Source organism: Lactuca saligna, chromosome 6 (genome assembly GCF_052625555.1).
Source record: "Lactuca saligna cultivar CGN05327 chromosome 6, ASM5262555v1, whole genome shotgun sequence".
Lineage (NCBI taxonomy): Eukaryota > Viridiplantae > Streptophyta > Magnoliopsida > Asterales > Asteraceae > Lactuca > Lactuca saligna.
Window position 1 is genome coordinate 13,787,098 of NC_136422.1, and position 27,602 is coordinate 13,814,699.

Consider the following 27,602-nt stretch of genomic DNA (forward strand, 5'->3'; position numbering starts at 1 on the left):
ATCTCAAATACCCAAAATGCCCTAGGTCAAAATTGGTCAAACTCCAGGTCAAAGGTCAATATCAGAAAGTCAAAAAGTCAAGGAAAGTCAAGTTAATTGAGTACGTCCTATGTACTCAGCCACTACACTAAGGATAGTCGTGACTCATCCAACCCACGATTTTCAAACCAATTACGCGCAACGTACCTCTTGGTACACCCAACGTACTCAGCCTGGGTCCAATTCTTCTCATCAAGTGCTGATTCCTTAAATACCTTTCATCCAAACTCATAACAAAACCCAAACCATCGTTCTAAGTCATAAACTTTCCACCTTTATGACTTTCCATGGCTAGACAAGGTCCAAAAGCTAAAACCCTAACTTAATAATCCATTAATAAGCATGGAGGGGATAGAAAGACCAATATCACATTTTTATGGTTCCTAACACCTAAAAACGTCTAAAAGAAAAACTCTTATGGTTAGAGTAACCCATACTCATGAATACCAAGCTTATGGGGACCAAAAATGAACATAAACTCAAGGTTAACAAGATCTAAGAAAATAATTTATCAACTTTCCTACTTTATACCTCCAAATGATGCTTAAGGGTGAAACACTTTTAGATCCAAGATGCCTTGAGCTTCCAAGATGATTCCACTTCCTTCTTCTTCCTTCAAGAACACCAAAAATGCACTCTCAAGCTCAAAGATGCTCACAAAATGGATTAGGGTTTTATAAGGGACGATTTAGGAGATGGAGGCTGATGAGGGAGAAGGTATTAAGAAGTTAATGATGCTTAAATCAAACTCAAACCCTAAAATTTAGGATTTGACCCCCATCCACGTACGCCATACGTACGTTTGAGTACGCCCAATGTACTCAACTGATCATGTGTTTCTCATTTAATGACAATGAGACCAATTTCAACAAATTTCATATTTAAGGGTAGAAATGGAAAATACATGGATTAAGGTGTTACAATCCTTTGTGGTTTTGTTTTGAAATAATCTCGAAAATAATGTTGTTATTTTTAAAGCTTTCGTTGCGGTTTTCATGAAAAACACTCTTATATTTTGTATTAAAACTCATCAATATCATGTGATCAATTTAGGATAATTAGTAGGGAAGAGTTAAAGATGGATCTATCTGGTCATTTGTATTGAAATAAGACATGTGTAAGAATTTTTACTTCATGTTTCTCTATTGATTAATTTGTCACAAACTCATATGCATTGAGATATGTTACATTAAATATCAAGATTATTGGATTTTTTTATAAAGAAGTGGATAATGGAATCAATACACTTTTTTGGCATGAGAAATAGCTAGGTGCAATTCCCTTTTTCCAATATTTCCTAATCTATATGCTTTGGAAAGCGACAAAAAAATGTATCATTGCAAACTATAATTAGAGTGGGATTGACATTGGCTTCCTATTGTTGGTAGAGAATCCATGGAACTTTTTGATCGCATAAAAATTACCAATATTTTTTTATTATTTTCCAACTAGTCAATTATCGGTCTTGGTAGTTATACTCGTTTTTTTATATGAAAAAAAATTGAAGAAAAAAATTGTGGTTCCATTAGGACCAATTGGGTTCCTATCATAATCGATTGCTTTATATGGAGTGTTGTTTCAATAGAAATTATACATTTTCCACTCTTACTAACAGGGGACTTGCCCTTTTGGTTTTCCAAATAGTAAAAATGTCAATCATTTGTTCTCTTTTTCCCCCTTTTCTACAAACATTTGGGTTGTTATCCATATTGGTTTGAATGATGTCAATTTTCTATCGGTCTCTCACATTTTAGAATGCATCGCAACTACTGATAACTTTGAATCTGGGATGTACATTGTTGGATGCTATCTTCTTTATATACATTTAGTTCATTTGGAAGGCAATAAACACTTTGGTGTAATTTAAAATACGTCCCACTTCAACTTCGTCTGATCATTGAGAAATTAAGAGCATAACTTAGATTGACTTTTCTTGGTGTTCCTTTCTTAATGTTTCCTTTTACTTGAACCAGTAACTGTAGGTTTTTTTTTTTTTTTTTTTTTTTTTTTTTTTTTTTTGTTATTGTAAATATTAATAGCTATTTTTATCTATATAATCTTTCATTGTTAAGCAACAAAGCAAAAGAAAACAATAAAATGACACAAGGATTTAACGTGGTTCATTCAAAGTGACATAGGTCTACGGATAAGAACAGAATAACTCTTTTATTATTCGGTTGTTTTAGAAAGTGACTTACAATAATCCCTAACTAAAAACATTCATCCTTTCGAAATCGTCATTCAGGTTTTCTTTACTTCGTTCGGATCAAGTTATTTAATATGTTACCAAAAATTCCAAGTCGCATATTAATATTCACCATTCCAAAAAAACATGATGAACATGAGAGCATGGGTGTTTGTAGATTGGACTAGAGTAGACCATGGAAGTTCGTACCTATATTTATTGTAAACAAAAAAATATGAAAACATTATCACACTTATTTGCAAGTATCAACTACGACTGATCATTAAAAGAACAAATTGCAATAAAGTCACTAAGTTAATTGAAATTTCGATTTTAACATTGTGTTTTTTTTCTTTCAATTTATAATTTTGTTGCAATATCAACCAAATAACTAGTTTTCCATATTCTCTCGGTAATCAATTTTCCCAAATTGCAATAAAATCACTAAGTTTACAAAAATTTCAATTTTGACACCTTTTTTATTTTTCTTAATTATGTCATTACATTTACAATTGTGGTATGAATGATTTTCAAAAATAGGGTTTGCATCAAACCCAATTTCGCATGCCTTCTTCTCTTCTCCTCTTCTCATCATAGTATTTCTTCACAAATATCATCTGAAGATCGGTTGAATGACTCAAACTCACTTACAAGCTAACGAAAATGGTATAGTAATTACCGGAAGAACATGAAGAATCGGCCATTTGATTCATATTGTAATAAAATTGTAAATATAATAATTAATTTTAAAAAAAATGGTATCAAAATTGAAACTACGGTTACCTTAGCGATTATATTGCAATTTGTCCTTAAAATTGAAAAGATGTTAATATAAAAAGATAGTCTTTTCAAATTTGAGAAGTAAATTCTTTTAATAAAAATATCTACCTGATTCTAGTTTTGGGCAATGAAACGATCTAGAAACCAAATTTTGGAAATTTGTTTAAAGTTTAACACAATAATTTTTAAAATTATAAAACCAATTTTGGTCCGACCTTAGTTTGATTTTTCGATTTTGGACCCATTTTTCCCTGCTGGCAAGCTAAAAGAAACCCAACTGTAAACCTCCACAGCAAGTCTCTGTTTTTCATGGCAAGGATGAAATTGTCCATAGATTTTTTAAACCTATCATCCTTCAATGTTTTGTGGTTCTCTTTCGCTTACCAAAATCAAGATTTGTGACTCTTAAATTTTTGTCTTCAAATTCCTGCATTCTCCTTAGAAACCGTGTCCTTAAACTTTTTATATATATAGAAATTGACCCACAAAATTATACCTCACAATCTCCATTAATTATCATTATTATCTCCACTGAAGATCATCCAACGAAACAAACCCATCTTTTGATTCTTGAAAAATTGTAACTTTTTGTTTCTAACGAGGAAAGAAATGGAAGAACGCAACAATTATAATGTGAAGATTGAAACAGGGGATCATGGTTATGTTCTTGAAGACATTCCTCACTTGACCGATTATATTCCTAATCTCAAAGTACTCTCTCTTTCTTTCTCATCATTCCCATATAATTCGTTTTCTTTTCTCTTAGGGTTTGAGTGAATCTGTTTTTGTTTAATTTTGGCCATTCTTATTACTAAAACATTCATTATTCACCTCCAGACATATCCCAATCCAATGCGATTCAATCCTGCATATTCCGTTGTAAAGTGAGTACATTTGCATCTTATTATGATTCAATCTTCAATATACACGTTTCAATTCATTTTAATCTTTAATAAACAACATGTCCTACGATATTTCAGGCAATATTTTATCGATTTTGATGATACTGTACCAGAAAAGGTAAGTTATAAGTTATATTATTAAAAAAAGAAAAACAGAGCTTATCACCATCAACAAATCTAATTAGTTTTGTCTTCTCGTAGGTTGTTGTCCAGAAGAACGGTCCAAGAGGAGTCCATTTTCGGCGTGCTGGACCCCGCCAAAGCGTATGCTATTTATTATTATTCAATTTTACTTTTTGTTTTTTCTTTTAAATCTCAATTATGATAAAAAAAAAAAAAACACTTTTTTTAAATGACGCAGGTTTATTTTAGATCAGATCAGGTGCGTGCTTGTGTAGTAACATGTGGTGGTCTGTGCCCTGGTTTAAATACAGTGATTAGAGAAATTGTATGTGCCCTTCATCACATGTATGGCGTCACCAGAGTTCTTGGAATTGATGTAAGTCTCCATATCAATAACCACATAATCATTTCAAAATGTATATATAAAAAGATACAAAATTGTATTCATGATTCTTATTATATTTGTTTGTGATCTTGTGTAGGGAGGATATAGAGGCTTCTACTCAAAGAATACAATAACACTAACACCAAAGTTTGTAAATGATATTCATAAACGTGGTGGAACAGTTCTTGGTTCTTCAAGAGGTGGCCATGACAAATCAAAGATAGTTGACAGCATTCAAGATCGTGGTATCAATCAGGTGTTTCAAGTTTCACATGTTTAATCATTGATATTTTTCCACTAATGATTCATGCATGCATGCATGCATCCTAATGAATGATTGATTGTTTTATAAGGTTTATATAATTGGAGGCGATGGAACTCAAAAAGGTGCAGCTGTGATTTATGAAGTACGTTGCATTATAATATCTCTCCAAGACTCATTATTTTGTGATTATGCATTGAATATATTTATATAATTTGTGGTTCAATCTACATATATGTAGGAAATCAGACGAAGGGGAATTAAAGCTGTTGTGGCCGGGATTCCAAAGACAATTGACAATGACATTTCGGTATTTAATTTCATCCTAGATAATTCAACTTTTTAATTAAATAAATTGGTTGTATCTTTTCAAGTCAAACATATGATCTAAAACTATTTGATTCTTGTTTCAGGTTATTGACAGGTCATTCGGTTTTGATACTGCTGTTGAAGAGGCTCAACGTGCTATTAATGCTGCACACGTTGAGGCGGAGAGTGCAGAAAACGGCATAGGAGTAGTCAAATTAATGGGGCGCTACAGCGGTAAGCTCACTTTGTACTGATAAGTTCACTAATAACGAGGGTAAAATAGTCATTTAGTCTCAACCAGACAGTTTAGTTTAGTTCATTCCCTTCAAAAAAGAAACAAACTTTAGGTATACAACACTTTATCCTTTAGCACACTATTGGAAAAAAGTTGAATGGAGAGAAAAATATGTTTTCTTTTTTACTTAATAGAAAAATCATAAGATTGCGGGTTTTAACGTTTTACAAATTTCTCCAGAATTCTTTTTTACCTTCCAATTTCCCCAAGTGTGACAGTCACTTTATTCAACTTTTTTCAAACATTATTAATTCAGACAACACTTACCTGCCTATTTGAATCGGTTTTTTTTTTTTTTTTAAATTGTTGTTTCAGGGTTCATTGCAATGTATGCAACTCTTGCAAGTCGTGATGTGGATTTATGTTTAATACCCGAATCGCCCTTCTATCTTGATGGTGAAGGTGGGCTTTTACAATTTGTAGAGAAACGGCTAAAAGAAAACGGACACATGGTCATTGTTGTGGCCGAAGGAGCTGGTCAAGAACTTGTTGCACAAAGCAATTCAGCAACTGCAAAAGATGCTTCCGGAAACAAACTGCTTAAAGATGTTGGGTTGTGGCTTTCTGATAGCATTAAGGTATAATATTCAATTAATCATTAAGAATTTTGATGATCAAGTTTACTTGTTTCAAAGTGTTGATCATCTTTCACACTTATATTGCAGACTCACTTTGCAAAAAAGAAAGACTTCCCGATTACTCTTAAATACATTGGTAACTTTTCACTCATATTTTATGTCACATTCTTTCATTTATTTTAGTTATATCATTGTTATTAACTAGAACAAGTTTATAAAAATCATACAGATCCTACATACATGATTCGTGCTGTTCCAAGTAATGCATCTGACAATATCTACTGTACTCTTCTTGCTCAAAGCTGTGTTCATGGAGCCATGGCGGGGTTCACAGGGTTCATTAGTGGGCTTGTGCATGGTCGACATACTTATATTCCTTTCAGTGTAGGTTATCTCTATTAATATGAATGTTTTTTCTTAAAACATTTAGAAATATGAGTGGTTTTTCTTAAAGAAAAAAAAATAATAAAGTAGTGGTTTTTGTGAAAACACAACTGTGATTGTTCTAGTTTCTTGTTTTTATGTTGTGTGATGATGATGATGATGATGATGATATTTGGCATGCATGCAGCGTATAGTGGATCATCATAATAAGGTTGTGATAACCGATAGGATGTGGGCAAGGGTACTTTCATCCACGAATCAACCAAGTTTTTTGGGACCAAAAGAGGTGTTGGAGTTCCAGAAAGTGGAAGAACAACGTGCAATGGAGTTGATGGAAGGAGAAAATTACCAGAGCAATATTACTAGTACTTCAGGTAACAACTGAGAAAAAAGATTTTGAAATGATGATCGAGTGCCTTGTGAATATGATTGACCATCTGAACGATTCGGTCAATGTAGGAACAAGGTTCGAATGCACCGGTCTCTTGAGATGCTTAAGCTGCGGTTAGTGTGACTTGTGTAATATTTTATTCATATAAGTGACTCTGTTGAATAATAATTATAAATATATGTATATGTAGGATTTAATGGCTTCACTGCCCCTTGTACTGTTGTATTTCAATGTTTTAATCAAAGTAATTATTCTTTAATTCCACTTGTTAATGCTTTTGGAACTGCTTCTTTGTTGTGTATTCAAGAATATCCATCGTGTCATTAAAGTGTAGTTAGAATCAACGAGAGTGCTAATGGGGACTTAAACTATAATATAATATAAGTTAGGTGATACACCAAAATATGGGGCTATGTAACATAACACATTTCATATACTCTCCTATAACTTTCTTTTGTGCCTGAATTGAAAGTGCATTTGTTGGATTATAAAAGATTAAATTCCGTTTAACCCATACAGTTAGTTAGGGTCGAAATAGTAATTAAGGAAAGTGAACTCACATAGTCACATTATCAATCAAATATGCAGAATCTTTTTTATAACAAACCGTTCCTCTTTTCTCACAAATGGTATACATAATCAAAAGCACTTGCAAGTTGCAATATTGAATGAAACGTGGTCTCGATTCCAAAAGTCTGGTTTAAACTAATTTGAGGTAGATAATTTTTAGAAGATATAAAACATATGAGAAAAATCCTTTGAAATTTTGAGACATGTAGCTTGTTATTATATAAGGGAAACTAGATATAAGATCCATGTATTACATGGGTTCATTTTAAAGAAAAAAAAAATATGAAATTCTAAAATTTAAGAAGTAGGAATTTAGAAGAAAAAAATAGAAAAATATTAAATTATTAAAATTAAATTGTTGGTTTTTCTTTTAATTTAAACAAATAATTTAGATAAATAAACAAAGAAAACTAATGAAACTTTAATTTATAAAATTTGAAATTAGAAGGAAGTTGATTAATGAAATTGATATGTATTTATTATTACATTTATTGTAATTATTACATTTAAATATTATGTGGAAATTAATAAAATAAAATAAAAAACCACAAAATGTCATGTGAAAAAAAAATTGAAAATAACCACAAAATGATATGTGGCAAAATCAATAAGAATATATCTAGTGGCAAAAATTCTTTATTTATTAGAGAGAATGTGTGATAAGGGAAATTAGGAATGTTATTATATAAGAGAAATGGTTAGAGTGATGTGGGACTTGTAATGAACAAATTAGTGAAACCTTATATGTAAGGCGAGTTTTTGATACTTCACAAAGAGAATGGCTAAGAGTGCGAAAATATTTCTACTTTTTCATGAAAATTTCCAAATGAAAATGAAAATTTTGAAAATATGATTGGTTGATTCAGTCTTTAAAATTTTTCCAAGAAAATGAAAATTTCCTGTTTTTCAAATTGTATGTAAATTAGAAAAGTGATTTTTATAATTTTTCAAATTTCTAAAATGAAAACGACCCTGACATCAAACTTAGGCATAAATTAACTATGCAATAATGTAATAAAAAACAGAAAAACTATGATTATTTTTGTTTAATTTTAAATTACTTTACATATACCACCAAATTGAGATCGGTAGAATTCTTCCTGCTCAAAAGTGTCCTTCCTCTCCTCTTTGTGTCCACATTTGATAATTTATATTCATTAATTCGATTATTACCTAATATATAGTTGATATAGTTAGTTATAAATAAGTTATTGCAACACCAGCAATATGAGACTGGAAGTTTCAATGTACGACTTTTGACCTAATTTATTTAACTAAACTTTGGACTTAAACTTATGGAGTTATATTAGAGGTTACAAGACTATAAATATTAACTAAAAAGTCTTGGACGTAAATAAAAATTTTGAATGTTGAGAGGCAAATCTTGTCAAATATGGAAGCTAAAAGTTATGATGTTTGACTTAATGAAGGTGTCAATTGAGAAAAGTTTAGGGTCAAGACCCCAAATTCATCTATTTTCTCCACTTTCAAATAATAGAAGCTTATGTGAGAAGCTAAACGATCTTCAAGTGTGTTCAAAAAGTGAGGAGCGATCACATTCTTATTCTTATTTGGCCTACAAGGGCATTCTAGTCATTTCATCATGGTCACACAAATCAAACCACATAAAGGAGTATTAACTCTATACATAGATAGGAACAATAATTGTTATTTTTACAACTTGTTATGGATTCTCTTGTGTCTTGTGTTATCAAGCAAAAACTCAACCACTCCTATACACCCCTGAGGGGTCCGCATTCTGAACAATCCATGGATGTTCAAGCAGCTTGTGTAGTGGCAGCCGCTTTGAAGTATCCTTCACAAGCATCTACAATACAATTTATAATACAAATATCTATTACTAAACAAACAACTCTAAAGGGTAAAATGGTAAACTCCAACAGAGGGAGAGAGATAGAGTTAGGTGGAACCTGACTAATGAGGTCCTTTGCAGCTGCAGAAACCACAGGTTTTGAAGGGAACTTCAAATCTACTTGCCTTATCCTGTAAATTTGAGTCCAACAATCTGTATCAGATATATGACATGACAAACAGTTTTATATTGCATTTGGTGTGCAAAAGACGCAAATAGCCCTGGTGGCAAATTCGTAAATAACATGATTACCTTCTATATGTATCAGAGTGCTCTTCTGCTTCAAAGGGAGGAGCACCATACAGAAATTCATAGCACAAGATTCCAAGACTCCATATATCCACACTTGCATCATGCTCCACACTCTCCACTATATACAAACATATATACAACCTTCAAACTTAAATAAACTAGACCTAGTGGCAAATCCGTAAATATCCCTACAAAGCTTGTCATGGGTCTTACCCATTTCAGGTGGAAGATAATCCAGTGTGCCACACATGGTTCGCCTGCGACTGAATGTGTGCACTGACCACCCAAAATCAGCAATCTTTAACTCACCCTGAAAAATATAACAAATATATGTAAAATTAATTATTCAAATCAAGCACAAAAACGAAATTATGAAGAAGAAAAAAAATTGTATATTAGTGGTATATATTACCTGTGAACCAATCAAGAGGTTCTCTGGTTTGATGTCTCTATGAATAACATGCTTCCCATGACAATATATGAGAGCCCGTGCTAATGAGGCAACATACTGTTTAAATGTGAATAAAAATTATTATAATGATAATAAAATAATAAAGTAAACATAAATAATGACATCATCGTATACTTACAGTTGCAGAACGTCGTTCGGTGAAGCATTTGAATTTCTGGAGCTCCTTGTAGAGTTCACCTTTTGCAGCATACTCCAAAATCAAGTAGACTCTTTGCTGTTGAAGTTATTATCTATGTATTAGAGTTGTAAAATGGCCATTGTTGATGACATCAAGGTAAGGGTATAGAGGTAAATTTTACCTGATCATAGAAGTAACCATAGAGTCTTAGGATATTAGGGTGTCTAAGATGGCTTTGTATTTCAACTTCACGCCGAAGCTGGTGCTCCACTTGAGACTGTTTAAGTTGGCTCTTGAAAAGCACTTTTAATGCCACAACATGATTACTCTGTTTTGAGAATAAACATGGACGTTATTCAGCATATTAACAAAATAATAGAGATGATAGTTTAGGTTAGGATGCAAATCAGACATAATATGTTAAGATTGGTGATTAGATTTGATTTGCTCACCCTCTTTTCTTTTGCAACATAGACATGACCGAATTTTCCCCTTCCTAGTGGCTTCCCAATGTCAAAGTCACTAAGAGTCCACCTCTTCTTCTCGTTTGCAGCATCTGAAGAAGCCTATATAATCACAACAAGAAAATCCAATATGATATAATCATGCATCCAAAGATCATTAGTAGTAGCTCATAACAATTCAAGCATCTTCACTAGCATTCAAATTCAAATGGATTTGATTTGTGTTAGAACTCATGGAACTGATAGTATGAACATATGATTCTAATAAAAAAAGGTTTTCACCTAAAGTTATCCGTCAATCCTTTGATACATCAAATTATCACAGAGTATTAAATCTATCTACTGCTACATCTCAATCTACTGAAATAGAAGCAGATCTACAACACGAGGACAGTTTCCGGATATAAAAGTTGGAACTGTATCACCATTGATGACGATTAAACCCAATTACATCTCTATCGTCCAAATTCGCATAATGCAGCTTTCAAATTGAATGTTTAACATCATTTCTAGGATACTTGAAGACCTAATAATAACACACATGTGTTCTAATGTGTGAAATCCAAACAGATATTAACGATAAAACGAACCCTAAAGATAGCATTGAAAAACCGAGAAACAAATTCGTTCCAAACTAAAAAATTCCAAACAGCAATTGAAGGTACCTTTTGCTGAGGATGCGTCTCCATCGCTGTTGCCATGAGAGAGAAAGGTTTTAGAGAGAGGAGAGAGGCAGACAACAACGGGAAGGAGGAAGGGGAAGATAGCGGTGTTTGAATAGAGGGGGTGGGGGGAAGAGGAGGAGGGGGTTGTTTCGGCAACGGTCAGATTATTAAAGTCAGCCACGTGCCTTTCAAGGAGCGTCTATTCTTTTCAAATACTTAAATGCATCAACGTTCTTCCTTTTGTGATCAATTTCATAAAAATAAAAACAAAAAACAAAATCAATAGTTTGGATTTTATTTTTTGAACCATCGGGGTTTTTTTATGTTTTAATCATCATTGGTTTATATGATTTTCAAAGGCAACTTAAGAATAATTTTAGAAAACTTTATATTAATGTTCTGGTTTCATCAAAATTGAACACGGTTATTTTTTTTAACTAACCGCGTTAGAAATAATAAAATAACCAAAAAAGCCCTAACTTTGTATGTTATGTTATGACATCTCCTATGTTAACCTTTTGAAAGAAAAATTGTTACCTACTTTTCTACTTACCTTATTTAATAAAAATCTTTGTTAAAAACTCCCTTTAATGTTTAACCTTATTTAGTTCTTGCGATATACATGCTCCAAAACAACAATCACGGTGTCATGGTAGACGAAACAATGACAATCGGTCCCTTTTCAATTTGGTCATTGTCCTTGAAGGTGTCTTTGAAAATAAAATAATAATAATAACTAGTATTTAAGTCATTGATGCGTTGCGACGGAGAATTTGTTTGTAATTACTTAAAACGAAAACTATAAAAAATCATTTGAGAGACCAAAAACGTAACTTTAATACGCAGAGTAACTCCTTTGAAATTCGTATATAGAATATAATTTATAAATGTCAATACTCCACATATAGCACATTGACCATTATATTATATCAAGTGAAACATAAAAGCATCAAGATAAAGTTTCGATAAAAACAACACAAAATTTTATAACGTTTAAATAAAAAGTAATATTAATAAAAATAAAAACTATAAAAAAAATATATGTGAGCGACTAAAAGTAACTTTAAAATATAATAAGGGACCGAAATGTCAACTTACAAATTAATTTAAACGTAAAATTATCCATTACTATAACTTTAAAATTATGAATGATGAAAATTGTTAGATCAAAAATTCTTAAGGAGAAAAAAATATAAATTTGAAAATCGGTTATGACTAGCTACTTAGGTGATGTTTGTTTTTTCGAAGTGAAAACTATGAAGTTTGTGGGTTATATCCGCAATCCTTTACAGCATAAGAGGTTGATCAAACGGCTATAAAATAACATGTAATAAGAAGAATGTTTGTTTTTTAACGTCTACAGTCTGTTGCAATAAACTGAAATTAATCATTCAATAGTTTAAAATAATTTTAAATCAAAATTTTATTTAGTTTAATCATATGTAAATCAAATATAAAGATGATTGTGATGATTTAATTTTTAGAGACTTTATATAAAATAATTAAACATGATATTTGTTAAACAACAATAAATAAAATTGTTAGTTTAGCGAATATGTTTATTTTGTTAAATTTTTTGAAAATAGTGGTTATTTTCTTATTAGTTTCAATAAATTTAATAATTTTAATGATTAGATTTAGAGATCAATGCAGAAAAATCTTATTATTTTGAGAAATTTTTTAATAAAGTCCTCAATTTTTTATTTTTTTTGAATAAACAAATCCGATTATTTAATATTTTGCCTATCAAAAAAATTTCTAAAATAAAAAGATTTTTCGCATAAAACTCATTAAATTTATAATTTATGATATTTTATTATAGGCAATGTAATACAAAAGAATATTTATGTGAAATTTACCAAATTATTTTAAAATTATATAAAATATACTTAAATTGTTTATAATATTATTAAAATAGTAAAAAAAAAAAAACTAAAAATAAATCTGTGTTCAAATAATATAAATTAAAGTTAAGGTAGCAACTCAAAGGTAGTTTGACGAGGGGAGTACGCTTCTAAAAATACAATAGCTGAGAAAGAACAATTGCTGTGTATATGTCCGGCGCACCTGGTTGGTTAGAGTGGCTTTTATTAGAATTTAGAAAACAAACAGCCCTGAATCTTTATTTTCAAAAGATTTATATTTTACATGCTTTATAACATGTAACTTCATTTTGGCTTTAGCCGTTTTGGTTTGGAATTAGCAACCCAAAATGAACAGAAACCTGGGTTTTGTTTTCTTTTTGGAAGAACATCTCACATAAACCCTCGTTTCGGAAGAAATTGCTTCAAGATCCGAAATCGACATCTAAACTTCATATACTCTTACATCAGCAATCGATCTTAGTAAGTTTCCCTACACATTGTTACATTTTTTGATGTTGTTTTCTTCGTTACATTCATATAAAATTCGAAGGAATTACATATCATCATCGTTTGATTATTCATATAGATGTTTTGTTCAAGTGGGTTTGAGGCTTTTTTTGGTGGACAATATTGCACCTGTAGGATGTGAATGGAAGTAGCATACGAAAACTACATGAACCCTTTTCTTTCTAAAAGCAAAATAATGCCTGGTATACTCTCAACCAAAGGGAAGAAGGATGCAGCTGATGAGGATGATATAATAGAAGTATCTTCTACTAGGAACTATACATGCAAAAACTGCTTACAAAGGGGTCATAACACGAGATCTTGCAAAAATCCAACACAAAACCGGCCCCCAAAGGTGAAAAAGAAACGTGGTAGGCCTAGGATTCATATACCTGTGACAAACATTGTGTATGAAACTCGAGATGCTGAAACGCAAGAAAAAATCAAAGATATGAGAGATTCTGGGTATACATCTGTTGAGATTGAAGAAGCGCTATCTGTAGAAAAAGACGAGGAAGGGATTGACAAGACTCAACTTCTGGTTTATGACAAACACGCACGAAGGTCGGAGAGGATCGTGAAAATCAAACTGTCAAAGCCAGTATATGACAAAGATGGAGGAGGATCTTGTATAGAGAAGGCACTAACTTTAGATTAGATGTAATTTGTTTTGGTTTAGTTGTTGCCCTTTTTGTAAACATTGTGTGATGTGATGGTTAAATTAGAATGATGTTCCTTTTGATGCTATAATTGTTATAACTTTTTTGCACATTCCTTTTTTTAATTCAAGATTTAACCAAAAATAAAATAGTATTATATGAAGGGGTCATTTAGTGTGGAAGCACTTACATATTTTTTTTATTTTCATATTTATTTGTTTGTTGTCCTTTTCTTCTCTTTTTCTACTGTAGTTCTTATACAGAAAATGAAAGTAGATTGCTATTATGTGTAAAAAAAATACACTCCAATAAAAAAAATGAAGTAAGTTGCTAATTAATGAAAAATATCCAAAACCGTATTGTATTGGCATATGATATATATATCATTATTTATATACAAGAAAAGGATAAAACCCCAGCCTTCTTTTACCCTGCCTCTACCTAAATTCCAATTTTATCTATTATGCCATGGCCCACCTACCTACCCTACAACGAATAGAATACCAATACCCCAAAACAAAAGCCAAAACAAAAACAAAAAATGAAAACGTTGATAATCAACAGTTTTCTCTAGTCTATTATGATGTTTGCCAAAAGCCTGCCATGTCAGCACTATATAAAGAGCGATCTTGAATCTCCAAATTTGCAATATGCCAATTTATAAACAGCGACTGAATCCATTTACACAATACTAATGCAACTGGAAATATCCACCACTCGCTTTCCTCCCTACACACCACATTCAACCAATCAAAATGTTACAACATATGTGTGAATTGATAGAAAAAAAAAAAAGGTGAAAATGTGGTAGTTAGTTAGTTACAACTTACATGGTCCACGGGTGAACATCCGAAGGGGCTTTAGCTGATTGATTCATATAATGGGCATAACCACAGATAAAAGCAACCACCTAAGAAAATACAAAATTAGTTTATAATTTAGGAAATGACTGAATAAGGAAGAAGTTGTTGTGTATATGAATGATTTTAAGAGTTTTTTTGAGGCTTACGACGTTGACCAAGGATGTTATGTTCCAGAGAGCATATATACGGGCCAGCCCAGCAGATCGCCTGGGGCCTTGACTAAACAGAGCATTGATGCCAGCAGGAAAAGGAAGCAAAATCCCAAGTGGCAAAATCATTACAACCAATAACACGTTTGCTAATGAATATGAAAATAACTGCAGCAATGTAAGCAAAACCAGACTAAAGTCTCCTAGCAGTATCACCGATATCACCAATCCCACTACATCCTGCATTCCAATTCCATCATACATACAATATGTATATATTTAAAAACAATAATAATAACTGTTACCTGGTGGCCAACAGGTTTGGTGTTGTATATAATAAAGGAGAGAGGAAACAATACATCCGTCTTTTCCTTGAGTGTTTTCAAACTGTTGATGTCTAAAACCCTACCGTAACTCTTCTTCTGTTTCTTATTATCATCCACCTTCATTTCTGAATCTTCATCTTCTTCAATGGCATTACTGTCAAAACTCAAAAACAAACACAATAAAAACAATTTCTTTTTTTCTGATTCAGTAGCAACTATTGCTGTTGTATACATAATGCTGGTTACCTGTGATCCAGTTGGGGTTGGGGTTGGGCCTGGGCCTGTACAGCGGATACCACAAGCCCATATTGATAACTTTCACCACTTGTAGCTTTAAATGAAGCAAGGTCAACACGTACACCATAAACCCTAAAACTCGGATTCACACAAGTTTCAATCCATATCACAACCGCCCGAAATGTTACTTTGAGTCGACCGCTACGCACCAACCGTAATTGTGCGTTTAAACCAGCCACAAATCGATACCAAATAGTAGGAGGAATGCACTGAAAATAATAAACAAATAAATAAATAAATGACCACAACAGAAGAAAGGAGATTTATAAAATGAAGTGGTGGAAAACCTGATTCATGAGACTTGTAATGACATTGTCACTGTGAAGTGAAAACGGAGCCATGTAACTTCCATCACCTCCAAATAAAAGAGACAACGGGAATCTTTGATGAAGGTGTGGAGGAAGATCGCTTCTTTTTTCATCACCACCAAGAAAAAAGTCCACATAAGCTAGCATCAAATCAGATGTTGCAGCCACCTACAATATCAATATCAATATCAATATCACATGTGACCATTTTGGTGTGTCTTTAACTGAGTAACTGACTACTGACCTTAAGACCTTCATAGAGAGCACGTGATCGACATGAACGCAAGCATGCATGGTCGTATTCAGACCTAACAAACTCACGCAGTCTTTGTAGCTTTAACTTTTGCCTCCATTGTTGCCATGACCATGCAAGAGGGTAAGCAAGGAAAAAAAGAATACGGTATATTGATCCCTCCCACCATGGATATGTGGCTAAAGCATTGATATCTTCAACAAATCTATTAAATGCACCCTCATACACTATATCTATCACTTGTTTAGGAGGTGTGTGAGGTAGATGCCATGGTTCCCTGAAAGTGTTTCCTCCCATAAAGTACATCCTATGCACATGCCCTTGAGACTCCTCCACTCTGTTTGTTTCCAAAACCTAAAAGAAAATGAATGAGATGATGATATCTTATACATAAACAATTTCAAGCAACCTCACCTCATTGAGCGATTCCAAGAAAGGAAAGGAGTGATCCATCTGAGATCCTTGTTGAGTTGGTGCATGGCCTGGTGACTCATCAAACCCCATGAATTTCATTCTTGCAACACTAAGCACAAGTGCCAACAGGATAAGAAGACCCAACAGAAGAAGGCTGAATACCCATGGCCCACCAAATGTCTCCATTAGTTCTTCAAGAGCAGTGTAACAATTTGGCATGTGGTATTTGTCTGAAATGCACTTGTAAGGACATGGAGTTTCAGCAGAACCACCTATCAATCACATGTTATGTCAATAATAATAAAACATTACATGTCAATGTCAATCAATCAAAACCAAACAATCCATAAAGTCAGTCAACAAGTCAACAATACCTCGAACATATATAAAGAATGCACGATGGGGAAGCTCATTGGCAGGGCACTCGAAACATAACTCCTTATCGGATCCTGTAACATTTTTGTAAGTGCCAACAGGGCATTCCTCACAGAAAGTACCAAAAAGCCCTTTTGGACAAGATTTCCCAGTGACTGTTCCAATTCCTCCAGCACCAACTTCATTGCCACTCAATCCACCTCGAGTGGAGATGCTTCCTTTGATATTAGCAACAGGTTGGTATACATCTCCGGTTGGTATGTGTGACCAATGAAAATGAATCCTTCCACCACCACCACCACCACTCCCGTTTGGACTACCTTCACCTCCATCACTTGAAACAACTCCAGACTCATCAACAAACAGATCATTCAAGAACACAAGAATCGTTCCCCCTGATCCTCCCCCTGATCCTCCCATCCAATCGTATTTCTTGAAAATGTTTTCTTCATAACTTCCTCCATCAGATCCTACCACACCATTAACATACAAACTTGGCAATGGATTAGCTGAAGAACCGATCACAAGAACACCACCACCAGCTGTTGACCCACTGATGAAATCATTCCCGCCACCACTACCCATCCAACAAGGCAAATCAGCATCCCCATATGGCCCACCACCATCAACGCAGGTGTCATTATAACAACCATACCCACCATAACCACCATAACCACCCCCACTCCCGATTCCAACATTCAAAACTTTCCCCCTCCCAATACCACCTTTGCAACCCATCTTTGAGGTGCTAATTGTCCCACTAGATTCAACTGTAACAGTTCTTGCCCTATGGAAGTTCACAACAGACCCTTTTATAAGGCCTTCAACCAAGATATCTTCAACACGACATAACTGAAGAAAAAAAAACCATCAATATCTCAAAAATTGTTAACTTCTAAATCAATTATGAATTACCTGAAGAGTAAAGGACAAAGAAGCATTGACATTGCAGTCATCAGGTGGATTCAGCAACTCATATGGACATTCTTGAGAGTCACAAATCGGCTTCGGTGTCACAGCATTAGCTGTAACATTTTCCAAGGGCCCACGTAAGACTGATCCAGGGCCCACATTGACACTATAAAACAGGGACAGAACCAAACGTTGTGCTTCAATACAGTCACCTGGGCCTGACAAGTTTAATAAACCTTGGCCATGTACCCCAAGATTAGCATTTGAACGTATGGTAGAAGATTCCTTGAGAACAATAAGATTGCTACCCTCAAGAAATGAATTTTGCACATTCTGGTCACCTTCAACATCAATAAGCAATTGTGAATTCCACATCAAGAACATCTTTACAGTCATTCGTAGAGCACCATAAACCTGAAAAAAGAATGTATCACAAAAGAGATACTTTAGCTTTCTAATGACAAAATGGCAAAAAGGTTGTTGCTTGTTACTTTACCTTGATTACAGAATCACTCATTAGAAGCTCTTCTGCAAGAACCTCAAACTCTGATAAAGCATAATGAGCTAACCCAAAACTCAAGATACCTCCATCCAAGACACTAATTTGGCCTTGAACCTAATTGAAGCATATCAGAAATTATAATAAATATTTCTTTCATCATATAAAAACAGAAGTGGATAGTTAATACAAATAACTAAATGCTGACCTGGACACGACTCCATAGCAAGGGAACAGAAACCTTAGCAAAACTTCGAATAAAAATATTTGTCATAAGAGGCTGATATGGAACCTCCATTAGAAGTGTGTCAGTGTCAGTTGTCATGTTGAAATTATCAACTGTAAGGCTACGTGTTACAGCATCATAAAAAGTGCCTGCAGCACCTGCGTTTGAAGGGCATCCTAGACTATTACCACCTGCAAAAATTATTAAAAAAGATTCAGTGTTAATTTATGAATAAAAAAACACACCAAAAGAATGCAAGAATCTTACCATGGACAATGATTTTAGGTTCTTCATGTCTGCTAAAAATGTCTGTAGAAATTCTTCCTCCACCTCCACCACCAAAACCATCACCTCCAGAACCACTTATATAACCATTTCCAGTCATCTTATAAGCCTTCAGGTAGATGCTGCCACCTGAACCACCTCCACCCTGGGTACCACCATCTCCACCTTCAGCTAATAAACTACCATTCATATCAAGAAGACTCTTAACAACAAGTTTTATCCTACCACCACCACCACCACCATAATCCACATCCAGACTCGTTGTCCCACCTTTACTTCCGTAGCTCCATGGCTTCTGTAAGGTCGACCATGAATATGCATCGCCTCCCCAAACATCATCCGGAAGCTTCTTTTCATTCAATAAACAAGCGGCACCTCTTCCACCATAACCACCACCAGCTCCGTCAAGCCCATGAGGTGTCCCACTAGTTTGCTCTGGGGGATTACCAGCTAAAGCAGTGGTGTTCACAAGGGAGCCTTCCGCAAAACTTGCATTCCCAGCCTCCAGCTCAAAAGTTCCGGCGATAATTCGTGCGTTTTCACCTAAACTAAAGTCACCTGTAACATTTATACCAATTTCGCACCCTGGGAAAACCGTACAACTCACAGTCACATTGGGGAGGATGAAAAAATTTCCCTTCCCTGCTATATACATATTCTGAGTTAAATTCAAACTAGCAACTACCTCACAAGTAGTATCTAACGACCCAACCCCGCCAAGATCAAACTCACATGATGCCGACGGTGGGTGCGGCGGTGGTGGCGGCGGAGCCGGCGGCGAGTAGTCTTGATGAAACAGGTTTATAAACTTCCCTCCCAAATCACTATCATAACCTTCCAAATCATCCAAACCCAATCCCAAACTGAACAAGGTGGTTATCGATACCACCACCAAGAACCAAAACATTACGCTTCTCGAGCAGATATGCCTCACCATTGCCAAATCGTTGAAGATGATGTGTCATTACATCAATTGCATCGGAGAAGTGCAAAATTGAAACAAAACCACCTCAAAATCCCGCTTTAACAATCCAAATTAGATGAAGCAAATGCATAACACGATTATGCTGTGCATAAGGATAATCAAGAAATGGGGATTATTACTTTGAAAAAAGAGTTCTGTGAAAACCCTAGAGAATGGTTTTGTTCCAAAAAGGAGGTTGGGGTATGTGTTGTGTGTTTGGTAGGCGAAAAAGCAGTTAAATCTTGAAGGAAGCTAAATCTATTTTTGACAGAGCAATTATTTCTATCTTCCAATCGTCGTTATGGTAGAGACATGTTTTCTATGCATAAATATATGTACGTTTCTCTGAAATAATTAAATTTATATCTCCGAAAAATGGAAAAGTCATGAGGTGACGGCTTCAAGTCAAATGACCAGCTACTCCCCTCCAAAACTCGATGAGATGAGGACTATCACGTGCTTTGCACGTGGATACCAAAAAATATAATGTTGTTTTCCCTTTTTGGTAATTTTACAAATCTCAAAATACTTCTTAAATGATTAAGTTTGCTACAACAAAATGCAAATTAATCGACCATTAATAGTCTAAATACATTAATTTATCATATTATTTTATTAAAAAAATAATTTACCAGTTAACTTCAGAGTGGATTGCTACATTGAATAATGTTGATAAGTTTGATGTTGCTAAATGCTAATAGTTTATTTTGTTTTGTTGTTTTAATCATTTACTTGATAATAAAACATTTTTATCAATACATCTTGATTCATAAAATAAACGTTTTGTTTAATCATATATAAAAAAATATTGTATGAGAACTAATAAAAATATGTAAGAGAAGTCTTATGTGTTAAACTTGTGATTCATGAGCAATGAAGTATAATGATTAATGGTTTGTGAATGGGCAAAAAAGATTTATGATATATCATTTTGGGACACCTCAATTAGATTAGAAAAATGCATCTTTTTACAAAAGGGTAAAAAGTATTTGCCTATTTTATATTTTAAGTAGCGAATAACAAGTAACATATTAAGAAAAATGATCGTTTTTTACTAATTTAATAGTTCAAGTCATAATATGTAGTTTAGGTTAGATTACTAGATTAGGGCTCTTTAAAAAAAACAAGCAAAAATTAAACTTTGATTTTAAGCGTATAATAAATTTAATGTTTATAAATGTGTCTATTTTAGTTATTTTCCATATTTAATGGATAAATTTCAAAAAGCTCAATTGTAATGTTTGTAAATGGGTTTATTTGAGTTATCCTCTATATTTAATCAAGATTTTTTTTTTTTTTTTTTTTTTTTTTTTTTTTTTTTTTTTTTTGCCATTTGTCACATTCTTATTTAATTTGTCAAATGTAATTTTGTGGTTATTTGAATTAATTTTTTTTCATATGTTATTTTATGAGTTTTTCTATTTTATTAAATTTCACATAATATTTTAATATAATACTTGCAATAAATATAATAATAAATTGATATTAGTTTTATTAATGAACTTATCTTTTAATTTCAGAATTCTCAACATTAAAGCTTATTAGTTTCTTTTATTTATTTAAATTATATTTGTTTAAATTTAAAAGATAAAAAACATTTCGATTATAAAAATTTAATATTTTTCTTATTTTATTATAAATTCAAAGTTTTCAAATATTTTGACATTTATATTTATTTATTTTTAAATATTTAATGAGTAAAGTTCAAAAATCTCAATTTTATTATTGAAATGTTAATTTACTCTTAAACTATTCTTAATTCCGTTTATATCCTAACAAAACGTAATGTATCGACCTAAAAAAATAATCTCTAATAAATGAAAGTTTTTTTGCCACTTATCACACTCTCATTCAATTTGTCAAATGTCATTTTATGGTTATTTTGAATTAATTTTTTTTCATATGTTATTTTATAAGTTTTTCTATTTTATTAAATTCCACATAATATTTTAATATAATATATGCAATAAATGTAGTAATAAATAGATATCAATTTAATTAATAAATTTATCTTTTAATTTCAAAATTTCTAAAATTAAAGTTGATTAATCTCTTTTTTGTTTAAATTTAAAAGATAAAAAACATTTGCATTATAATAATTCATTATTTTTTTATTTTCTTATAAATTCAAAGTTTTCAAATATTTGGATATTTATATTTCACTTTTTTTTTAATTAATTCATGTAATACATAGGTCTCACAACTAATTTTATCATTATACTAGAAGCTCTTTAATTTAAAAATACATCTAAAAACATCGGATGATCGTTATTTGTAATCACTTGTTTTAGTTGGTTTGTTTTGAAAGAGTTATTTTTAAGATTATGAAAAAGTACATAGAAGTTTTAATAAAATTGAGCAAAAAATTTTAGAGGTTACCTCACCCTAGCTTGATTCATTTTGGTTCATCTTTTTTCCACCTCTATTTTTAACTTTATAAATTTATAAGCTAGGGAGTAGTTAGGTGGGGAATATTATATTGAGTTACTTATGCAACACTCTTTGCCAATTGGCATTTGCAGTTTTACACGTGGGGGTCAACATTGTGAAAGTGGTCAGGTAGGGAAATATGTTGAATTTGTAAACTATGCCAGGGTAAAAAAATATCGGAATATATGGGGTGTATGCCTATTACTATTGTATCCATCCCCCACCCGTAAAAAAAATAATAAATAAATAAATAAACATCACATCGATCAAAAACATGGGTCGATATCCCACCTAAACTATATATTTACTTGCCGTCAAAAAAAATAAAAAATAAATAATAAACTACTCGTTACTTCAAAAAAATTATCTTAATAGTTAAATTTAATTAAAATAAAAACACTTCATTCATTTTAAATAAAAACAATACAGTTCGTTTCATTTTATCCCTATCAGACATTCATCGATATCGTCATCAAGGTTGATCGCATTTCGGGCATTTGAACCAATGTTTTCGTGTATTCATTTGATTATGTTGTTTTTAATCGATGTGATCATGTCGATGGCATAGCTTTCTCCACAACAAATAACCACTTCAGTGTTGCCTTAAAAACCTACTTTGTTTTGGTGTGGATGAAAAGTTTCCTTTAGCATTCATATTGATATTGTTGAAGTATTAAAATCGTTTTTGTCATTAATTAACATCTCATATAACACTTAAAATACTAGGTTGAAGATCCAACGGATTCATAATGCAAACTTTATATTAATGTTCATTGTATCTCTAGTTAACTTCCAAACATGATCAAACATTTTATTAACCATTGAGTTTAATCAAATATGACACAACATGATAATCTAGGCTAGAATAATAATATAATTTGAAGTTCTGTTGTTTTTAGAATAAAATCATATCATCCTTAAAGCTAAAACCCCATTGAGTTTAATCAAATATGATACAAAATGATAATCTAGGCTAGAATAATGATATAATTTGAAGTTCTATTGTTTTTAGAATAATATCATATCATCCCCAAAGCTAAAACCCCATTAAAGCTCCGTTAAAGACTTCAAATCCATCAATATTCTTGATAAAATTAACTAGTGGCAAGATTTGGTGACATTAATTTGAAATGAAGATAATAAACTAAATTATAAACTTAGAAAAACCATTAGATTCACATTCAAATTTTTTAATTCATATTCTAGAAAATCTAGAGCTTCAGATCATTTAAATCATGATTTAATCTCAATTCTAACTTGTAAATGAGATGTTGATGTTAGAATTGCGTCCACAACTTATATCCAAACTTTAAAATATATTCCTCATATCAAATCCATCACAATTTTGGATTTATGAGAAGTCATAAAGTGATGAATAAATTTTGGAGAGAAATAAAGTGAAATGGTTACTTTATTCAACTTAAAGGTGAATCTAAGCTTCAATTTCTTCGATGGAACTCACATTTGATTCTTTATACTTGATTGTTTCTAAAATTCCCAATCACCCTCTTTACTCAAACCTTCAATCGATTTCCAATGAGAAAGGGAAGAAGTTTAGAAGCTTATTTTCATATTGACACTTTATTAGGTCCTTCAACTTTTAAGTTTATAACAATCTCTAATTTCAATTATAAGTATCAATACTTATATATGAACATTTTAAAGTTAACTTCTTAACATTGTTGATCTAAAACCCTAGTTAAGTCATAGGCAAATCAAATTTTTCCAAATTGGTAAATTGGATCCCTTAAACTTAATTTTTTTTTTCTATTTAACTCTAATTTAACTTTCAAATTACCTTGAAACTTTTAAATTCACTGACTTTTATTTGTTTCATTTATCCATACATTTATTCATACATTCTTTTTATTTATATTTTATCTGTTTATTTTTAAATTTATTTTAAAAGGTTAAAAATCTACCCATAAAATGTGCATGTCACACACACACACACACACACACATATATATATATATATGTGTGTGTGTGTGTGTGTATGTGTGTGTATATATATATATATATATATATATATATATATATATAGAGAGAGAGAGAGAGAGAGAGAGGATAAAGAGATATGTATGTGATGGGTTTCGATCCTTAATAAATCAAACATAGGACAGCAGAAACGATAAACAAGTATGATCTAAACTCAAAATCTGTAGGATCTAAACTCAACTAGTTTATACAACTTATTAGAACTCTATGGAAAGCATACATTTGATTTCCTAGTTGGTTTCTTCTTTTGCCGAGCCAGTGGAATGGACTAGAGAACCCAAAGGAGAGTTCATCTTCTATGATCGCACCCAAGACACAAACAAGAACCAAATGCAAGCAACCATCGAACTTTCATCTCAAACATAATCGAAATCTCAATTATGTTCTTCGATCACGATGTGTGGATCAAACGGCCATGACATAGGAATGATTATTCGGGATTCTTTAAGGGTTTGAGAAATCCGAACTTTTGACAACTGAGAGGTATTTTCACATGTACCAAAACCAGATTTTGGGTCCTTTATTTATAGGGAGACGATTTGAAACCCTAAAGATAATTACCAAATACAATAGTAATTATCTATGTATTCAAATCATTCTGGAAAGTTCATATTCCATTTATTTACTATTAATTAATTAACAAAACAAGTCGCTCACACAAATATCTTTTCAAATCTGCTTCATTTTGTTCTTGCATGTAACCCAAATGATACTGTTATTTATAGTGATATTACTGGACTTTGTTATAACTATAGGCACTAATCTCCATCAACTCTCACTTGCAATTAGACATCAACAATTGACCGGGCTAATACTTACTAATAATAACAGTGAGTGGTAGTACAAATACAACTACTGTACTTATAAAAATTGTAACATCCCTAAAAGGAGATATAACTTATTAACCTTGATATTTTATGTGTATGACAAGACTAGTCCTCATTGTGAAAAAAGGTGGCATTTGAATATGCAGGGTGTACGCATGTGTACGCTCAGCGTACTCATGCACATATCATGGACGCGGAGGTCACCTAGTACATTGGGCGTACCGAGGGGTACGTTGGGCGTACTAGGCTCATAATGGAACCCTAATATCTTCTTGTGTCCCTATTTAAAGAACATGATGGCCCCATTTCTAGCCACCATTATTGTAACATCCTGTTTCAGATTGTCCATGATTAGGGTTCGTAGGCCGTGAGCCAAGCATGAAAAGGTCTTAGGTTGCGGTGAGTGGATAGAAGTATAGGTCATCTCATCACCTTTCTGTAGATATGAGGACCTTTGGAATAAATTTTATATCAAGAAGTTATGGAAGTTTGGAAGTTATGGCAAGTTAAGTCCTTATTGAGAAATGGGTAACAATCGGGTACGTTGGGCGTAAGTATGGGTACGCTTAGCGTACCTATGAGCGTGGTTTGGACGCAAGGACCACCTAGTACGCTGGGCATACTAGGCACAGAAAGAAAACCCTAGTTTGGGTAATGCCCCTATTTAAGGAATGAGATGGTCTCATTTATAGCCATCTTCCTCAATCAATGAACCCTCCCAAACCCTAGTATCCGTTCTTGAGCTTGTGTGTGGCCATGTTAAGATAATATGTGTTCTTGTGGGATCTTGGGAGTTAAGAGAGAGCATGGAAGAGAATAGAGATGAAGTTCAGGCTTTGGATCTGAGCTTTCCTAGGGTTAGAGCACCATTTGAAGGTATAAAGCTAAAGGTTTCCCATACCTTTTTATTTTGTTCATATTAGGGTCCCTTTTTGGGTTTTTGGTCCCAAAGCTTAAGGCTTTATGAGTTGTTGCACTCCATAGCTTAATAACCCGTCCTTTTAAGTGTTTATTATGGTGATGAACTATAAAAATGAGATCTTGGTCGTGAGAATCAACCCATGCATGAGTTATGAGCATTTTGAGTGAGGAAAGTAAGAGTTTTTATGTGTTGTGACCCTATCAACCATGAAAAGGCCTAAAGTCATTAACTTTATGGAGTAAGAGGTGTTAGGAATTCCAGATCCAGGAGATAAGTTAAGATCTTAACGGGTTAAAACCCAGAAAATGGTTTGAACTAATCCGAGATTACGTGCCGCGTAATTCCAGTACGCACCGCGTACTGGGTGGAGGTCCCCGATCAGTTTTATGCGTGCTTGGGTACATTGAGTGTATCAAGGAGGTACTCCTCGCGTAACCTCTATGTGGACTTTTGAACTAGACTTTGTTGCTGGGCCTTAAGTGTTGGGCCTGAATCTTTGGTCATGCGTATTTGAGTCCATGAGCAGAAAAAGAATATAATTATGCCTTGGGCCCTTGTGTTGGGATTGTCATGAAGGTTGAGGTTGGGCCTTGGGGAAACCCCTTTATTATTGGGCCTTAATGGGTCTAATGGGTTTAGGGCATTGAAGGGCCGGTAGGTGGTCCACTTTTAGACCCAAAGAGTGAGAGTTTTGGGATGAGTTTCTAATCGAGATTATCATGCGTTTGGCACAGAGTTAGTGGTCGGGCGGAGCAGCAGCAATTATAAGGGTTGTTCATCATCTAAGGTGAGTTTTCTCACTATACCTTACCTTGAGTGGTAGTTATGTGTAACTGAAAGGTCTTAGGTGCTTACATTGAATATTACGCTATCTTGTTGTATGTGAATGCTATGCATTATGTCTTTGTGATTTATGCTATGCAGAGTTAATAGACCGGACCGGAGGGTCCAACGATTTATGAGGCCGGAAGGCTCAAGTAGACTGGACCGGAGGGTCCAACGAGCTTAGAATCGGAGGGTTCACAGAGTTAGCGCCATAGGGTCCACAGAGTTAGGATCGGAAGTCCATAGAGTTAGGACCAGAGGGTCCACAGAGTTATAGCCTCGAGTGGCTAATATGTGTTGTATGTGATATCTTGGGGAACTCACTAAGCTTGGCGCTTACCATGTTATGTGTTATGTGTTGCAGGTTTTCTCAGTATCTCGGGACGGCGATGGCTCGATTATACACACGAGATCAAGAGTTGTGTTTTGGAGGATTCTGGATTAATAATTAAACAATTATGGATTTATGTTTTGTTAATTTTGATAATCGGGGATTTTTGTGAAATGTATTTTGAGCATTTTGTGATTTTAAAAATGGAAATTTTGTTTGAAAAATTCACGGTGTTACAATTATCAGCCTCCAACCCCCTCCAAACCCTAATCCCGTTTCCATAACTTGTGTGAGTGCTTGTGGATCATTTGAGTGTTCTT

General features: G+C 33.1%; 3 protein-coding genes and 1 long non-coding RNA gene across 5 annotated transcripts; 2 read left to right on the forward strand and 2 right to left on the reverse strand.

Annotated features, from left to right (window-relative positions):
- Window positions 1-3,466: 3,466 nt before the first annotated feature.
- LOC145002104 (ATP-dependent 6-phosphofructokinase 6-like) lies at window positions 3,467-6,838 on the forward strand. Its single transcript, XM_078961400.1, has 14 exons — window positions 3,467-3,715; window positions 3,842-3,888; window positions 3,985-4,024; window positions 4,108-4,170; window positions 4,268-4,405; window positions 4,512-4,670; window positions 4,768-4,821; window positions 4,918-4,986; window positions 5,090-5,219; window positions 5,596-5,858; window positions 5,946-5,994; window positions 6,088-6,242; window positions 6,430-6,616; window positions 6,702-6,838. Exons 1-14 carry the CDS (start codon window positions 3,614-3,616, stop codon window positions 6,749-6,751), a joined length of 1,506 nt encoding a protein of 501 aa, XP_078817526.1. The 5' UTR covers window positions 3,467-3,613; the 3' UTR covers window positions 6,752-6,838.
- A 1,895-nt stretch (window positions 6,839-8,733) lies between these two features.
- LOC145003366 (serine/threonine-protein kinase Aurora-1-like) lies at window positions 8,734-11,203 on the reverse strand. Of its 2 annotated transcripts, none has more exons than XM_078962494.1 (9): window positions 11,048-11,203; window positions 10,371-10,484; window positions 10,100-10,246; window positions 9,919-10,014; window positions 9,741-9,836; window positions 9,542-9,638; window positions 9,329-9,446; window positions 9,135-9,207; window positions 8,734-9,031 (listed from the first exon to the last, which is right to left on the reverse strand). In XM_078962494.1, exons 1-9 carry the CDS (start codon window positions 11,081-11,083, stop codon window positions 8,927-8,929), a joined length of 882 nt encoding a protein of 293 aa, XP_078818620.1. In that variant the 5' UTR covers window positions 11,084-11,203; the 3' UTR covers window positions 8,734-8,926. The 2 variants fall into 2 exon arrangements, with proteins under 2 accessions (XP_078818620.1, XP_078818619.1); XM_078962493.1 differs by having other exon boundaries at window positions 8,820-9,031; window positions 9,135-9,229; window positions 11,048-11,190.
- A 1,849-nt stretch (window positions 11,204-13,052) lies between these two features.
- Window positions 13,053-14,190, forward strand: LOC145001518 (uncharacterized). The gene is made up of 2 exons (XR_013661630.1): window positions 13,053-13,392; window positions 13,499-14,190. It is a non-coding gene; the product is annotated as an uncharacterized LOC145001518 (long non-coding RNA).
- Window positions 14,191-14,387: 197 nt separating this feature from the next.
- LOC144999883 (uncharacterized) lies at window positions 14,388-20,158 on the reverse strand. The gene is made up of 13 exons (XM_078959042.1): window positions 18,968-20,158; window positions 18,683-18,891; window positions 18,472-18,591; window positions 17,979-18,389; window positions 17,063-17,915; window positions 16,689-16,960; window positions 16,266-16,628; window positions 16,001-16,189; window positions 15,663-15,922; window positions 15,396-15,570; window positions 15,088-15,330; window positions 14,909-14,988; window positions 14,388-14,807 (listed from the first exon to the last, which is right to left on the reverse strand). Exons 1-13 carry the CDS (start codon window positions 19,920-19,922, stop codon window positions 14,657-14,659), a joined length of 4,281 nt encoding a protein of 1,426 aa, XP_078815168.1. The 5' UTR covers window positions 19,923-20,158; the 3' UTR covers window positions 14,388-14,656.
- Between the last annotated feature and the right edge of the window lie 7,444 nt (window positions 20,159-27,602).

What these genes read in the sequence shown, in the direction of transcription:
- LOC145002104 (XM_078961400.1), top strand. Translation starts at nt 3,614, where the DNA reads ATGGAAGAACGCAACAATTATAATGTGAAGATTGAAACAGGGGATCAT. An exon ending in GTGCTGGACCCCGCCAAAGC is followed by an intron (nt 4,171 to 4,267) that starts GTATGCTATTTA and finishes TAAATGACGCAG; the next exon opens with GTTTATTTTAGATCAGATCA. An exon ending in ATACTTATATTCCTTTCAGT is followed by an intron (nt 6,243 to 6,429) that starts GTAGGTTATCTC and finishes GCATGCATGCAG; the next exon opens with CGTATAGTGGATCATCATAA.
- LOC145003366 (XM_078962494.1), bottom strand. Translation starts at nt 11,083, where the DNA reads ATGGCAACAGCGATGGAGACGCATCCTCAGCAAAAG. An exon ending in CCGAACGACGTTCTGCAACT is followed by an intron (nt 9,837 to 9,918) that starts GTAAGTATACGA and finishes ACATTTAAACAG; the next exon opens with TATGTTGCCTCATTAGCACG. An exon ending in CACTCTGATACATATAGAAG is followed by an intron (nt 9,208 to 9,328) that starts GTAATCATGTTA and finishes TCAAATTTACAG; the next exon opens with GATAAGGCAAGTAGATTTGA.
- LOC144999883 (XM_078959042.1), bottom strand. Translation starts at nt 19,922, where the DNA reads ATGGTGAGGCATATCTGCTCGAGAAGCGTAATGTTTTGGTTCTTGGTG. An exon ending in ACCTAAAATCATTGTCCATG is followed by an intron (nt 18,892 to 18,967) that starts GTAAGATTCTTG and finishes TAATTTTTGCAG; the next exon opens with GTGGTAATAGTCTAGGATGC. An exon ending in ATTCTTTATATATGTTCGAG is followed by an intron (nt 16,961 to 17,062) that starts GTATTGTTGACT and finishes TGTGATTGATAG; the next exon opens with GTGGTTCTGCTGAAACTCCA.